The sequence below is a fragment of the Leptosomus discolor genome, chromosome 9 (assembly GCF_034619465.1).
Source record: "Leptosomus discolor isolate bLepDis1 chromosome 9, bLepDis1.hap2, whole genome shotgun sequence".
Taxonomy (NCBI): Eukaryota; Metazoa; Chordata; class Aves; order Leptosomiformes; family Leptosomidae; genus Leptosomus; species Leptosomus discolor.
In genome coordinates, this window is record NC_141399.1 from 6850543 (window position 1) to 6864665 (window position 14123).

Genomic DNA, 14123 nt, shown 5'->3' on the forward strand with positions numbered 1-14123 from the left:
AAGCTAAGTTATAAAGCAGAGTGGGGAAAAAACGCCTTGATTTAGGAAGGGAAGCACTGAATTGTCTGCTCTGTTTTAGGAAATCAGTGTCCAATATAGGTGATTGGGAGGTGGAATTGGTCATCCAGTGGGAGACCCAGCCAGTCCTTAGCAGAGTAATATTCTAGACAGCCATGGAAAAGATGGTGACTGAAGCTTGGCTGGCCAAAGGGAAGCTGAAGGTTGCGCGTGTCCAAGCATAACACATATTTGTATCCCTCAGAGGAGTCTTACCAGGTAAATACATCATTAGGTTGGCCTCTTTGTAGAGGTGGAGAGTTTGGAGCTGGTTGCAGATTCAAATACCCCATCTAGCTCTTTCAGGACTTTGGGAAGGAGGATGTTCTTGGAGAGTTCTGTCATCAAGCACAGCTTAATGACTTCAGGTAAAGAAGGGTGGCTAGCAAAGTTCTTGAAGCTAGTTAGTATCTGCCTAGCCACACTGGGCTGGGTCCTCCTTTGCGTCCTGAAGGACAGAGGATTCTCGTTAACCCCTGCTGCTGTTGTGGAAACAGCTCTCGTGTTTATAAACTCAGTGTTTGTGCTCACGTTTGGGTCAGTAAGGAGGCAGTCCTTCTGTAAGATCTCGGTTTGGCATGTGCTCAATTTGTCTTCATCGCACTGCTCCCGTGACACTGGGTTGCTTCCACCTATTTCACAATGTTCACTGAGCTCATTATAAGAGATCAAGACCCTTTACGGTGATGCTTTGCTGCTGCTGCAGTACTTACGGTGCTGCCAGGGTTTGGAGTCAGCCCTTCTGTGATCAGTTGCCTTACACTGGGGTAAAAATACAGTAACGTGATACCGAATCAGGTTCTGCATTTTTAAAAGAGGTGCGGACGCTAATTAGTTTTCGAAGAGCCCCTGCAGATGGAGAAGCTGAACTGCTGAAAGTCGCATGGTGGGACAGAGATGTGATTAGGACTTTGTGTGAGACCTCCTCCCTTTCAGTCCTGTGCTCGTAATTCTGTGGTGCAGGATGCCTTGCCAAAGTAGTCCTGAGTACTGTCTGATAGAAGATCTTTTGTTCATAAGCAGGCAAGAGTGAGGCCTATTACCATGCGGTCTTACATTGTCTGTTCTTTACAGTAGTTTATTTTTTGTAAGCTACAGCACATTTTAATATAATTGTTAACACGCCTAATTTGCAATCACACAGTCTATCAATAATAATGGAAGGTTGTTCACAGGTAATAAATTAGCATACCATATAACTAGCAGAACTATGGTTCTTAGTATATTGTTTCATGATCAAGAATTCAGTAGTTAAATATACACAGCAGTGGGCTGAGAACAAGCTGTTCATTTTTGCTGTGAGCAGTACCAGTGGACCAGAGTAATCATAGCTCCCAAAAGCAGGACTGATTTTATTGATTTTAAATAGGCTTTCATTAGAGAACTGAGCCTATTACAATTGCAAGGAGTATCACTGCCATTTGTATTCACAGCACTGACTGAGGGAAAGGAGATGTATTGCTGAATGCAGTGCAGAGGATGCTTGTCCCTTGGAGTGTTATATTTGGTTCTGCTGAAACATCTGAATTTATTTAAAAGAAAAATACTTCAGGCCTTTTTCCTATGTGGTTAGATACAACTTTTTTAGAAATGTGGTTAGACCCAACTGCAGCTGTGAAATTTGAAAATCTGAGGAGTAAGGATCTTGCTTATTTATTGGCATCTGACTTAAGGACAGGCTGTATTTTGCTCCATTTTCTTAAAGTTCTCTTTGGAAATGTTCGTCTTTCTCTTTTTCTGTAGATTAATGTAGAAAAGCAAATACAGGATCCAGTGAATAAACTGTTGAGTCTGAGATATTAATGTATTCAAGTTATAATTAGTTAAGAACACATACTGTTACCAGAAATGCGTCATTAGTCTGCATGGAACAGTATGTGGCTATTTGGTGCTAAATTAGTGACACTTAAAAGCAGTCTCTTTTTGTATTGTTTTGAATGATAAAGAAAACTTTAGAACTGTGACAAAAAAAAAAAAGAAATCTATGTGCACTTAAGCAGCAGTCTGTTTTGTTGTTTGGGTTGGTTTGGGGGTTTTTTGGTTTGGTTTGGGTTTTTTTTTGGTGGTTGTTGGGTTTTTTAGATTTACACAAAGGCTTGTTTGTCAGTGGACAAACAGAAATTCATTGAAGCCATAATTACCAAATGCAGTGCTGTTGAAAAAGCTGTACTATACTTCATGGTGCTGTAAAGACATGTTGCTTGTGCCAGGTTCTCTTCAAATGCGGTATTTGTAACTTCACAGCCCTGCTTGAACATTTTCGCGGTGTTACTACAGCAGTTTGGAAGGGTGCTGATAGAAATTAATAACAGCTTTTTGGTTTTGATGGATTTAATACTGACTTTGCACACTGCTTTTTTGATTATTTATTCACTTTTAGTAAAGCCTACAAGTGAAGGAGAATTACTTCATATATTCCACCTAACCCCACATTTTTTTGGGGATAGTCACTTATAACATAATGTGGGAATTCAGGTAGGAGATGACATAAAAACGTTGTGTGAGTGTTTCTAGAAATCGGCTCTTTAAATAAGATGGTGATGTTAAGTAGTGAATCAACTTAAGTGCTGAATGATCACGCCTAGTTATTGTAAAATAAGATCTGGCTGGTTTACTTCATTTTACAGAGCTTGGGCAAATAACTATTGAATTAAATTGCTTCCTGTTGGTTTCCCCCAGGGCAAGAAGCACTTGCTGTACTGTGCTCTGCTGAGCTGCTGTATTGATTAGTTCTTCAGGTCTAATCTTTCCACAGTTATGCTTACTTTCTAGTGTGTTTGTTTATGTTTTTGATAGTTGTTTTTCTGAAGTTATTGTATTGCCTTGATAGTCCTCTAGTGGATTATAAAATGTACAGTTAATTCCTTTCTCTAACTTCATTTGTTGTACCCAAATGAAGATAATCAGCAGTCGTGTAGCGTGCTGGTTAGGAGTGAGGGTAATGATCACTCACGTAATTGATATCACGTATCACTGACAGTCAAAAGTCGTCTTGTCGGGATGGTTGGCACCTAAACCTGATCTAATTAAGTGCTTGCTGCATCTGTTAACAATACTATATTAGATTCTTTATCACAGCAGCTATTGTGATTTTAGAGTTTGCTTCTGCAGGTTGGAAAGTGATTTATAGTTTTAATTCGTGTTAATAATTTGTGTGCTTAGGAAACACTTGATATAAAACTTTTTGTTGCATTTAAATTTCCTTGTTATCTGCCTTGCAGCGGCATGAATAATAGGGAGCACAGAACATGAATATACTGAAATGTATGAAGTATTTTCAAGGAGAGTGCGTTTAAGGTTCAGAATGATGTATGTCAAATGTTACTGAATGGATAAACATGTCAAGGGATTTTGCCTTGAGAAGCTTGGAAATCAGGCATCTTTTAGTACTGTACTACCAATAGCTGTATTGAAAATGCGTTTCTGTCTTAATACAGGAAATAGAATATTTATTTCATAATATTTATTCTATGCAATGATCCAACTTTTTTTCTAGTTGTTGAAATATATTGTCCTGGAACTTTGAAATGACGTGGTGTCAGAGCTGGTCTGCACCAAAAACTGCCACACCTCCCAACTTCTATTTAATCATCTGTGAAATATTTTTATGTAATAGGAGCCTAGAAAGCCTGTGTTTGTTTGAATGGAACTATCTGTATCCTTTGTGCCACTTAAACTGTAAATCTATCAGTTTAACAACAAATTCTCATGTTTTCTTGCATACTTGCATAGAATATTGTGATTCAAGGTGTGACCTCATCCAAACATCACTGAAATCAGAGATTTCCACAGAGTTTGGAGGGAGTTGACTCAATCACAGAAGGGTAACAACATTAGCTTTTTCTAGGCACTGCTTAGTGACATGTTAACATTGGGATCTCAGACTTCTCAAAATAGCTGGCAGTATTATGATAAATGGGCAAAGTAACACTAATAAAAATCTTACAGGCACCTGGCAGGTCTTTATGGCTCAAGAATCTGCTGTGGTTCATGGAGCTGCAGAGATCATGAGTGATGTTTTTGTCTGGTTGGGTTTTTTCTTTTCCCCTTTTTCCTCCTGTTTTCCTCTGTGAGCGTGACAGGATTGTTTCTGTTTGGAACGTAGGTCTTGGTGCAGTTGCTTTTGTCACTGTGTCTTGCCGCACTTTGTGGTTACTAAGATACTGTTGTGCTCACATTGCCAAAGATTCAAGTGGTGCCTCTCAAACAGATGAACGTATTTTCGCAGCTACTGCCCTTGCTCTACACTTACCTGCCCTTTGGAGATGGAGATTTCTTCTAGGACCACATCCATAGCTTTGCTTACATGTATTCAGAGCGAGGAATGGAATTTGTTTTCCTTGATGAGCATTTGTTTGTTGTGCATTCCAGACAAAATATGATCCGATCCATGTTTTAAAAACTGTGCCAGAGTGTAAGCCTTCAAACTGTATGCTGGTGATATGGTTTGTTGTGCAGGCCGTGTAGCATTAATAGCATGGTTTTGATCTAAATAAGGACATAGTTATCCAGCTAATAAGTAGTGTATATTTATCCTTTAACTTCCTTGAACAATTCTTTTTTGCAAGATTGCTTTATAAAAATGCTGAATTGACTCGTTTTCTTTCTCGCTGGTTATGAACAACTTCCCAGTGTTTCTTAAAGAGTCTAACCTGGAAATGCTTTTTGAATTTGCACCAACAAGCTCGATAAATGACACACGATAGAATAGCAATGTGCTTTTCTTTTGCAGAGGCAAAGGAAATTGTTCTGAAGGCACAGATTCTGGCTGGAGGGAGAGGAAAAGGTATTTTCAATAGTGGATTGAAAGGAGGAGTTCATCTAACTAAAGAGTAAGTCTTTAAAATTGAAAAAGCATAAAAAAATTGCTTCTGTTGTAATATTTAAGCTGTTTGCAATAGCTATGTGACTGTTTCTTTTAATATCTTTCAATAAACTAACCTTTTTCCTTTGTTTGTAGCCCTAAGATTGTTGAACAGCTTGCTAAACAGATGATTGGGTACAATCTGTCAACAAAGCAAACTCCAAAGGATGGTGTGACAGTTAAAAAGGTAAGATTTTTGCCTCTTGAAAGTTGAGGACTGTGTTCAGTTGCAATTTTGCATTAATAAGCTGGAGTGTATGACACAGATTTTTTTTTTTTTTTCCTTCTTTTGCCAGTGCCTGATTGATTGCATCTAGTTGATGAAAGAAAAAAAAAATATTTAGCTTTTTCTTTCTTTCTGTGTATGTGTCTGTCAATTTCAGCATGCCTAGTGGTGGAAAAATTAATTTGGTTTTGCTAGGAAAGGGAATCCTTTGTTTTAGCTTTGTCCTTCATCAAATACATACTAAATGCTAGCATAACCATACATGCTTATTGATGTTCTGCTTAGAGAAGTAATATATACACAATTACCCGTAGTAATAATATTATCAGTATTTCATTCATCAGCAGCTTTGGGCAGCTGTTATTAAAGGTAGTGACAGATTACTTTGCATGAGAAGTATCTCAATTTAAAAAAACAAACCAAAATGAAGCATCTAACAGTAGATTCTTCCTGACTTGTTGCAGATACTGAGTAAAATGTGGTCATGGTAGTGGTTCAGCTAGGATGTGGTAATTCATTTACCTATAATGGTGCACACTGCAAGGTGCCAAGAGTCACTTCAGCATAGATGTATTGCTTTAAATTAATGTATTTGCCTAAACAAGAGAAGCATAGATAGCCACTCAGCAAGATTCTCCTTTACCTTAATAAAATTCTGTAAGTCAGGAAATCTTAGCAATTGGCTATCTACTATATATATTTTTATCTCTTGCTCTGTTTTACTGAGTAAGGATCTTCATACAGGTATGTAGTCAAGAGCCACACTGTATTTGATGCCAGGAGATAATTTGGCATGAGCTGAAAAGAACTGCAGTTCACATTTAATATATTGTGAACAGCTTGGGATATTAGCATAGAAGGGGAACACCTGTCTGGAAAGATACTGTCTAATGAAGGCTGGAGGAAGGTGCTCAGGTGGTTCTCCTCTTGGGGGGCAAGGAGAGCAGATTACCATCACTCCTCAGTTGTTGTTAAAAAGAAATACTAGATATTAAAAGGAAGGAACAGTATTACTGTTAAGGCATATTTTGTCAAAGATTGTGATAATACTAAGGCTATAAAAAAAGGATATACATTTCCCATATTAAGGCACTCTGCTTTGAAAAATTTGTATTGTAAAAGCAGCTTTCCTTTATAAATTCTTTGGTTTTATTCTTTTGCCCTAGTTAACCTACTTTGAATACGTCAATACAGGAAATTTCACTCTTCTGTCTGAATGCCAGTCTGTCCATTCATTTACATATTCAGTTCTGAAAAAGAAACTTCTCATTTTCTTTGAAATTGATAGACATGAAAGAAAGGGATGGGCATTGGGTGTTTTTGAAATGGATTATTCAAAGGATTTATATTAAGATGACTTTTGTACCACGTATAGAATAGCTGTAGAAGATTTAACTTGTAATTGCTTTCCTCCCCATCCACACATTGCTTGTATGAATAAACAACGGTCAACAGTAAACAGCTAGGGCATATGTGAAGTTTTAGGTGAAATTTGCAATACTGAACTTCAGATACTTATTTTTGAGGTACAGGAAAGTATATAACCTTGATAGACTGCATTTTTCCTTTGTTGTAGAGTTACATGGAAACTTTTCAGGACACAGCTTCCAAGTATTTTAGTATTGATGCATGATAAACCAGTGTGATGCTTTTCACTGGGGGAAGCTGATCATCTGTTGTCATAGACTTCCATTCTGGTTATAGAGTTGGCTTTTAAAAGCCCTAGGCCAATTCGTATCTGCATCACACACATATGTAACAGGGTAATAGTATCTTTTCTATTTTTGGTGTTGAGATCTTGATTCTTGGTAATTTATGGTAAGAACATACACCCTGTCTTCGATTAATTAGTTACATAACAGTTTGGGCAATGGTATGCTAATTGTTTCCCCATTGCTTCTTAGATAATGAGGAAAGCATATTTGAAATTACGCATCTAGGTCATCAAAAGACCATTTCCCAGAAAAACTGATGTCTTTTAAAAGCATTTATCTTTTCCAAAGTTACCTCACTCTAGGATCTTCAAAGTAGTTATGGGAGTTGAGGCATTCAGGTTTTAGCATCAGGACTACAGCGTCAAACACTGAAATTTTAATCAAGGGGCAAACTACAGTAATATGATTGAAAGTATAAATTTAGCTGTGTCTAGGATGTCATTTAATGCAGTGGGTAGTTAGTGCAGAGAAAGTGCCGGACAGACTCTTCGAGCTTGCTAAGAGCAGTGGGGAAGCTGAGAATTAATATTTGGCATTTTTGTTCTATTTCAGGGCATATGCTTTCTCTGTATGTGTACGTAAGAATACGTGTGTGTACATGTACTTAAAGAAGATTGCAGTTCAGGAAGAAAAGAAAGGCATGTGTTTTAGGTTTTGTGGTTTTTAAACTTTTTGGTGTTTTGGAAAGTTTGAGTGAACTCATATGTTTTAAAAATTTTAAGTAATAAATGTTTTTCAGAAGGAAAATAGTTATTAAGTCAATGAGCTAGTGTCAAGTCAGGGAGTAGAAGTCACATACCTTTTACATGTATTTGCAAGGAAGGAATAAAAGACATTTTCTACAATTAGAATAATTATGGAGCGGAAAATGGAGATTTCAGCTTGCTTTCTCAGCTTGTGCACTTACTACAGAATTTAAAGCATGTTTGTGCTTCTTTAGATTGATGTTACTCAAATAAATGGCAGTCTCCTCAGTTCCCTTGTAACTTGGAAGCTATTTTGTGAGTTTACATAAAATCCTCTTATGGCAGCTTGGAATTTGGAGTGCCTGGTTATCTAAGACGACAGTCTTCTCTTATCATGACAACCTGAGAATTTGCTACCTGTGTTTTCTCTCCAAGCAATAACATAATTAACATTTTGAATATTTGATTCAGTGTAAAAGAGCTGTTATAGTTACCCTCATAAAATTAGATGTGTGACTTAAACTTTTAGGTAATGATTTGTTTTTAAGAAGGAAAGCTTGAAGTTGTCAGGAAGTTTTAAAGAAAACTGATTCCCCAGGACATTTTAAATATAAAACTGATGTGGTAAACAGATAATGATGCTTCACTTTCTTTATCGTAAGCCAAACAGACAAAATAAGAGAAGAGTCAACAGTCTGTAGATTCAGTTTCACTGCTCTGTTCATTAATGTGTTTGCATTAGTTTTGTCATGTGAATGATAGGTAGCCTTTAACAAATAATATTTAAAGACCTTGAACACCAATTTCCCTGGCGTTGCGCTGCATTAAGCAGGGAGGGCGGTGAAGGAAAGTAACTGTTTTTCGTTGGGAGAAATGAGAGATGTTACACAGTCTGACAATTTTTACTCTACGGTAAGCTTGCCTACTACAAAGTAGATGGACTCTCAATCGTTTTGTGAATTAAGACAGAGAATTATTTGCCGATGTTGACATGGTAAATTAGCAACAGTGGGGACAATCACTCAGGTTGTAAGTAGCAGTTGAAAAGATACCTGATTTAATAATGTGAGTTCCACCTGCCGTGCTTGCAAATGTGCTCCTCAAGACTCGTCAAGTGGATTCCCGTCCGAAGGCTGGCCCTGATCCTGAGCACTGTGGAAAGTGTCTGAATAGCTCAGACAAGATCCAGTAAGACCAGCTGGTTTTATTTGACCTATGTCTAAAGCAATTGACTCACGTTTTTCAGGTACATTGATGCAGGATATGTAAGAAGGTGAAAATATGCATGCAGGTAAAAAGACTGATAGTAGCAAATCAAGGATGCTTTCCATATCTTTGCTTGTTAATTCAACAAATCTTGGCATGTAGCCGAGCTATGTTTCTGAAGTTGGCTTTTAGCATCCCTTTATAGTAGCCTAAAATACGCAGATGCTTTTAAGTAGTACGGTAGTCTTCTACATTCTTAGTTGTTGTCTTCACCCTAGTTTTATTTAGTTTGCTTTTGAAATGTCACTTATTTAAACTATTCCTTTACATCACCCTATGTTCTATGCATAAAGCAAGGTCAAAGTGGAAGGAAACAAAATTACTATAAAGCAAATTTCTTTTGCTTTATAAAAATGTCATAAAAATAGCATCTTCCCTTCCATTCTGAGCACAGAGAGTTTTATTTAATTCCTTCTCTCTTACTTTTTTTTCTGTTCTGTAAAGATGTACAGCCACGCAGAAGGTACGTACGTTCTTTCTTATGTACTCTGGAGTAGAATGTCAAAAAAGCAACTTGACTGAAAGTCTAGTGCATTTTTCTGGTTTATAGTCCTTGAACTATGAAAACGCACAGAATACTTATTTCATGGAACACATCTTGCTGGGTAGGGAGAGTTTTAAAACTGCAGGTGTGTACATGCCTCTCAGATCTGAAGATTTTGAACTGCTGACTCATAGAATGAATTTCACCTTATGTTTCATTCAGAGTGATGATCTTCGTCTACAATCATTGTTCAAAACTGTCACTTTATAAACAGACCATGTCTTAGAAAGACACTGCCACTCAATCTTTCTTAATTATATTAATTTTAGGGAAATGATTTTCCCGATTTCTACTGCTTCCGTTGAAAGACAGGAAATAGTAGCTCTGTCAAGGAAGAATATAGTTGATTGTCATAAGGAGAAGCTATAGTACTAATTAAATTGCAGCGGTGGCTACTCAACTTTCAGGTTGAAAAGCAGAACTATAGTGCAGTCTTTGCACCTCAGATTATGGCATCATTTATGATCATAAGGAACAATTAGTAATGATCATACGCAGATTTTTTTCTTCATAAGGTTTTCTTCTTAACTTCTGGGGGAATTTAGTATTCTTGCATCATAACAGTTTTGTGAGTCCTATGCCAAGTAAAAGACTACTTAATTTCTGAAGTTGCTTCAATAGCTATTGTTGAACTATTGCAAAAATTGACAGTTCAGATGAAGAGGAAGGTATAGTTACTGTAATACTGAAATGTAAAGCAATTTGTCTTTGGCATGGTTTTGGGAGGAGAGAAAAAAATGTAACGAAGAATTTATATGGGCCATTTCCCCCCCAATTTTAATGTGAGTACTTGTAGGTTCCAAATGTGTAGGATTTGAATCGTCTTTTTTGTTGTGTCTTGAGGTATCTGTCAGATATTGGTATAAAACAGCTCTGTAGTTTATAGTAACAAATAGAAATTAGTAGCTCTTTGGAAAAATAAATTTTTATATTTCTACATTGTGCCCATGTCTGAAGGTCACGTCTGCTTGTCTCCCTAAACGGAAAGTAAAAAGCTGGACGGCAGAATTACCCGTAAAGCTGTTTCCTTAGGAAATACTTCGGCAGGGCAGGAATTCAGTGCTGAGATTGTAAGTGTAGGATGGCCTTCTGTCAGAATGAGGGAGAGAACTTGAGCCTGAGGCTTTACTGCTGAGGCATGGCGCTACTGATGAGATGCATCTGAAAGCCGACATACCCTCTCTTACATCTGTGTGATTTGCAAAGTGTAGTCCCTTGTGACTCAAGTTTTTCTGGGGGCAGCATGTTAAAGTGCCTGTTGGGAATAAAAAGGTAATATGGAGGTCCCCTTTATGGACACGGCAGCAGCTCTGACTCTCTTCTTGGAAAAATCTCCATAGGTGTTCCTGGTTTACACTGCTTGTTGCATGCCCCAGTGAGAACAGCAGCATCAGAGGAGTTTCTTACTTAGCGAGAGGATTTCTTGGGAAAAAGATCACTGGGTTGTAATATCTTGTAAAAGCAGTGAAACAAGCATTTCTTTTCAGGATAGCAAGTATCAGACTGCTGCATTTTAAGGCGGTGCAGAAAATGTGAGCCACAATATGCTTTGCTTCACGAGCGAGATGGACTGGTAAGAACTGTTGCTGTTTGTTTTTTTCTCTTCCCCATATTCATTTTTAGGTGATGGTTGCAGAAGCACTGAATATTTCCAGAGAAACATACTTCGCAATTTTGATGGACAGAGCCTGCAATGGACCTGTTATGGTTGGCAGTCCACAGGGTGGTGTGGACATAGAAGAAGTTGCAGTTACTAGCCCAGAACTTATCTTTAAGGTATTAAAATAATATTTTACACTAAAAAATTTCTTTGTCAGTTATCCAAAAGAACTTTTTTTTTTTCCTCCCTTTCTCCTTCCATTTTTCCTTCTTCCATGTATGGAAAAAAGACAATAAGAACCATAAAAATTGTGTTTCACCAAATAGGGGATCAGACCTGTCATCTAGTAGATGAGTGAAGCGTGTTTAACATCTGATTTTGTTAGTGTTTGTGTCCCCAGCTCAATTATTTCTAAGAGCTTAAATGTGGCTGTTACATGATGTGAAACTTAATACCTGAAATGTGTTATGAGTGAGTTCCGCTTTGAGGAAGGTACACAGTTTTTTCACAAGTGGGTCGGTGCCAATATGGTTATTGTTTCTGTGGTCGTTTCTTTCTAATTGACAGAGTCATTAATTATTTCTTTGTACCTGGATGACTTTTGCATCTGAAATACAACTGTTGTAATTGCTTTCTTAACGATGACTAGATTTAAGTATTCTTTATGTTACTGTGGCATGATAATGAGTAGACAAGCTATTCATCTGGGAAAATAATTGATACAATCAAGTATAATTATTCAAAGAGATGTAAAAATATTTAATGTGTGTTTTAAAATTATATAAACTTCACAGTGTTACTGGGCAGTGACACCCATTGCCTTGAAAATATTCCAGAAGATGTCATAAAAATTAACAGACTAAATATTCGTCAACGCCATCTGTACAGTAATTAAAAGTGAAAACTGGTGTCACATTGTCTTGTCAGCGTGCCACCCTGAAGAATTATATATTTTTTGGAAGGACTGTTTCATAGTTGGTGTGGTAATTATAACATACCCTATAGGCAGCTGCTATAGCCTCAGTCTCAGAGAGCTTTGGCAAACAGCCATGCTTTAATTACTAATTTGCGAATGTATACTAAGTGTTTTCCTTTTGAAGTTCTAAATCTCTACTCAGATGGAATATTTAGTTATATTTACGCATGTTATTGTTACAGGAGGAAATAGATATTTTTGAAGGCATAAAGGATCATCAGGCATTGCAGATGGCAAAAAATTTGGGTTTCAAAGGACCTTTGCAACAGCAGGTAACTTGACTCTACACCCTCAGTTTTTACTGAAGACTTTTTAGCCCAGCTATATGATAAATGCTTTCCGAATAGACGTGAAAGATCACAACCGTTTTGACATTTTAAATACTAGATTGCACCTATATAATTGTCATCAGGCTTTAGCAATTTGAATAAGGTCCTTATTGTTCCAAAGTGAAAGTCCCTGGTACTTGAAGCAATTGACAACAACATGCTGCTGCACCGTGTGGGGTTCTTTTGATTTCATTGGAATTCCATTGGAGCTCAGTGAATTACATGGGTAGAGCTTTTTTGGAAAGTTTGCCCCTTAATATGGGGAGAAGTAAAAATGTATCTCTCTGTGTAATTGAAGGTTGTTTTTTTTTTTTTTAAAGATCTTCAATTCAAAACCAAAAGGCTGCCAGCTTGTCTTTTCAGTATCTCTTTTCTATATATATTGGAATCCTGTGTTGTACACAAATATACAAGATATTTTGCCTTTATGAATCATTTTGCAGAGAAGACAAAACCTGTTTAAGCTACTTTTGCCTGTTTTTCTTCCATAGTATCAAATTGTCATTTTTATAGCAGGCCTTTATTTTTAATTCAGCAGTTTTAATTATTTTCTATCCCAACCGTGCAATTAACAAATGCATAATCATTAAGTTGATTAACACACGTTTGAAGATTTAGCTGTATATCTAATGAGGAGGAATGATTATGTAGAACCTTTCAACCCTTGAAGAGTTTTGGTACTTAATAATTAACAGCAATGTACGGACTTTCCAACAATACAGTTAAACAATGCTGCCATGAATGCTTTTCTTTCTTAGTGCTATCAACTCAAAGGAATTACTGACATGTAGGGACATAGTTTTTATTCAGACAAATCCTAGAATTTACTTATACATTCAGTATTTCTGGGTTGGGATTTTACACTGTGCCTGAAAGAGGCTCAGTACTTGTAGACCTTGAGAAAGAGAAATGTTGACGTTAAGCTGCCTGATTCGGAGAGGTGCCGAAAGATGGAGCAGCCCTTAATAAAAGTTTAGTGATTCTGGTGGTCCATTAAAATTACAGCAGTGTACTAGGGCAACAACAGCTTCTCAGGTTGCCCGGAATCAATATGGGGTTGCACAGTGGGACTTCCTCCCTAGCATCACCGTTGGTAGCCTTACCCGTGTGGTGTTAGGATAGGTTGTCAGTTGGAGTGTTCACGATGAGGAAACTGCTGCCTTGGTGGGGGCAGATTTATAGCTGATAGTCAAAACCACTGCGAATGCTTCAGCTGATGACTTTTGAGCATGGAAGATTTCATAAGCAATTTGTATGCTGCTTCCAAACTGTAACTCTAAAGTCTTAGACTTGTTGGTCCCAAAGCTGGACATGATACTCCAGGTACAGCTGCATCAGCACTGAGCAGAGGGAGATAGGAACCATGGTCTTCCTGATGTAGTGCAGTATTGGGGTTGAGTCTTTCCAGTTGTATTATTTTGTTTCTTATGAATGGCATTGTGGGAGAAAGCTGACTTCTGGCTTTTTATTCTCATTCACTTTGCTTGTTAGAAGAGGTCCCAGGTAGTTTGGGTTTGTATGCTTCAGTTAACTGATCGGTAATGAAGGCACACATTTGAAAGGTTCTTTATTAGTGCACGTCATCTGCAAACTTATTTTGGCTAATAGGTTGTCAGTGTTTAATGAACCAAAGGGATTTTTTTTGCGCACATTCATGTTGCCGTTGTTTAAGTTGTTCTACTAATGGAAGAATGTTATAAGAACAAAAGACTTGGAAGTTAGTAGTCAGTCGCAATACTTTCGGCCACAGAATGATTCACAGAAATAGATGGTGAGAAACAATAAGGAACAAGCAAGAGTATCTTGTCAAGAGTAAAGAAGTATGCTTCTGACATGATTTCTTCAGGAAAACATTTCAGA

At 37.4% G+C, this 14123-nt stretch overlaps 1 protein-coding gene across 1 annotated transcript in view; it reads left to right on the forward strand.

Annotated features, from left to right (window-relative positions):
* Nucleotides 1–14123, forward strand: part of SUCLG2 (succinate-CoA ligase GDP-forming subunit beta) — a 111495-nt gene that overhangs the window by 34829 nt on the left and 62543 nt on the right. The window contains exons 3-6 of the mRNA XM_086470322.1: nucleotides 4790–4889; nucleotides 5018–5108; nucleotides 10982–11134; nucleotides 12117–12206. Of these exons, the coding sequence (XP_086326448.1) occupies nucleotides 4790–4889; nucleotides 5018–5108; nucleotides 10982–11134; nucleotides 12117–12206 (434 nt within the window). The remainder of the gene's footprint in view (nucleotides 1–4789; nucleotides 4890–5017; nucleotides 5109–10981; nucleotides 11135–12116; nucleotides 12207–14123) is intronic.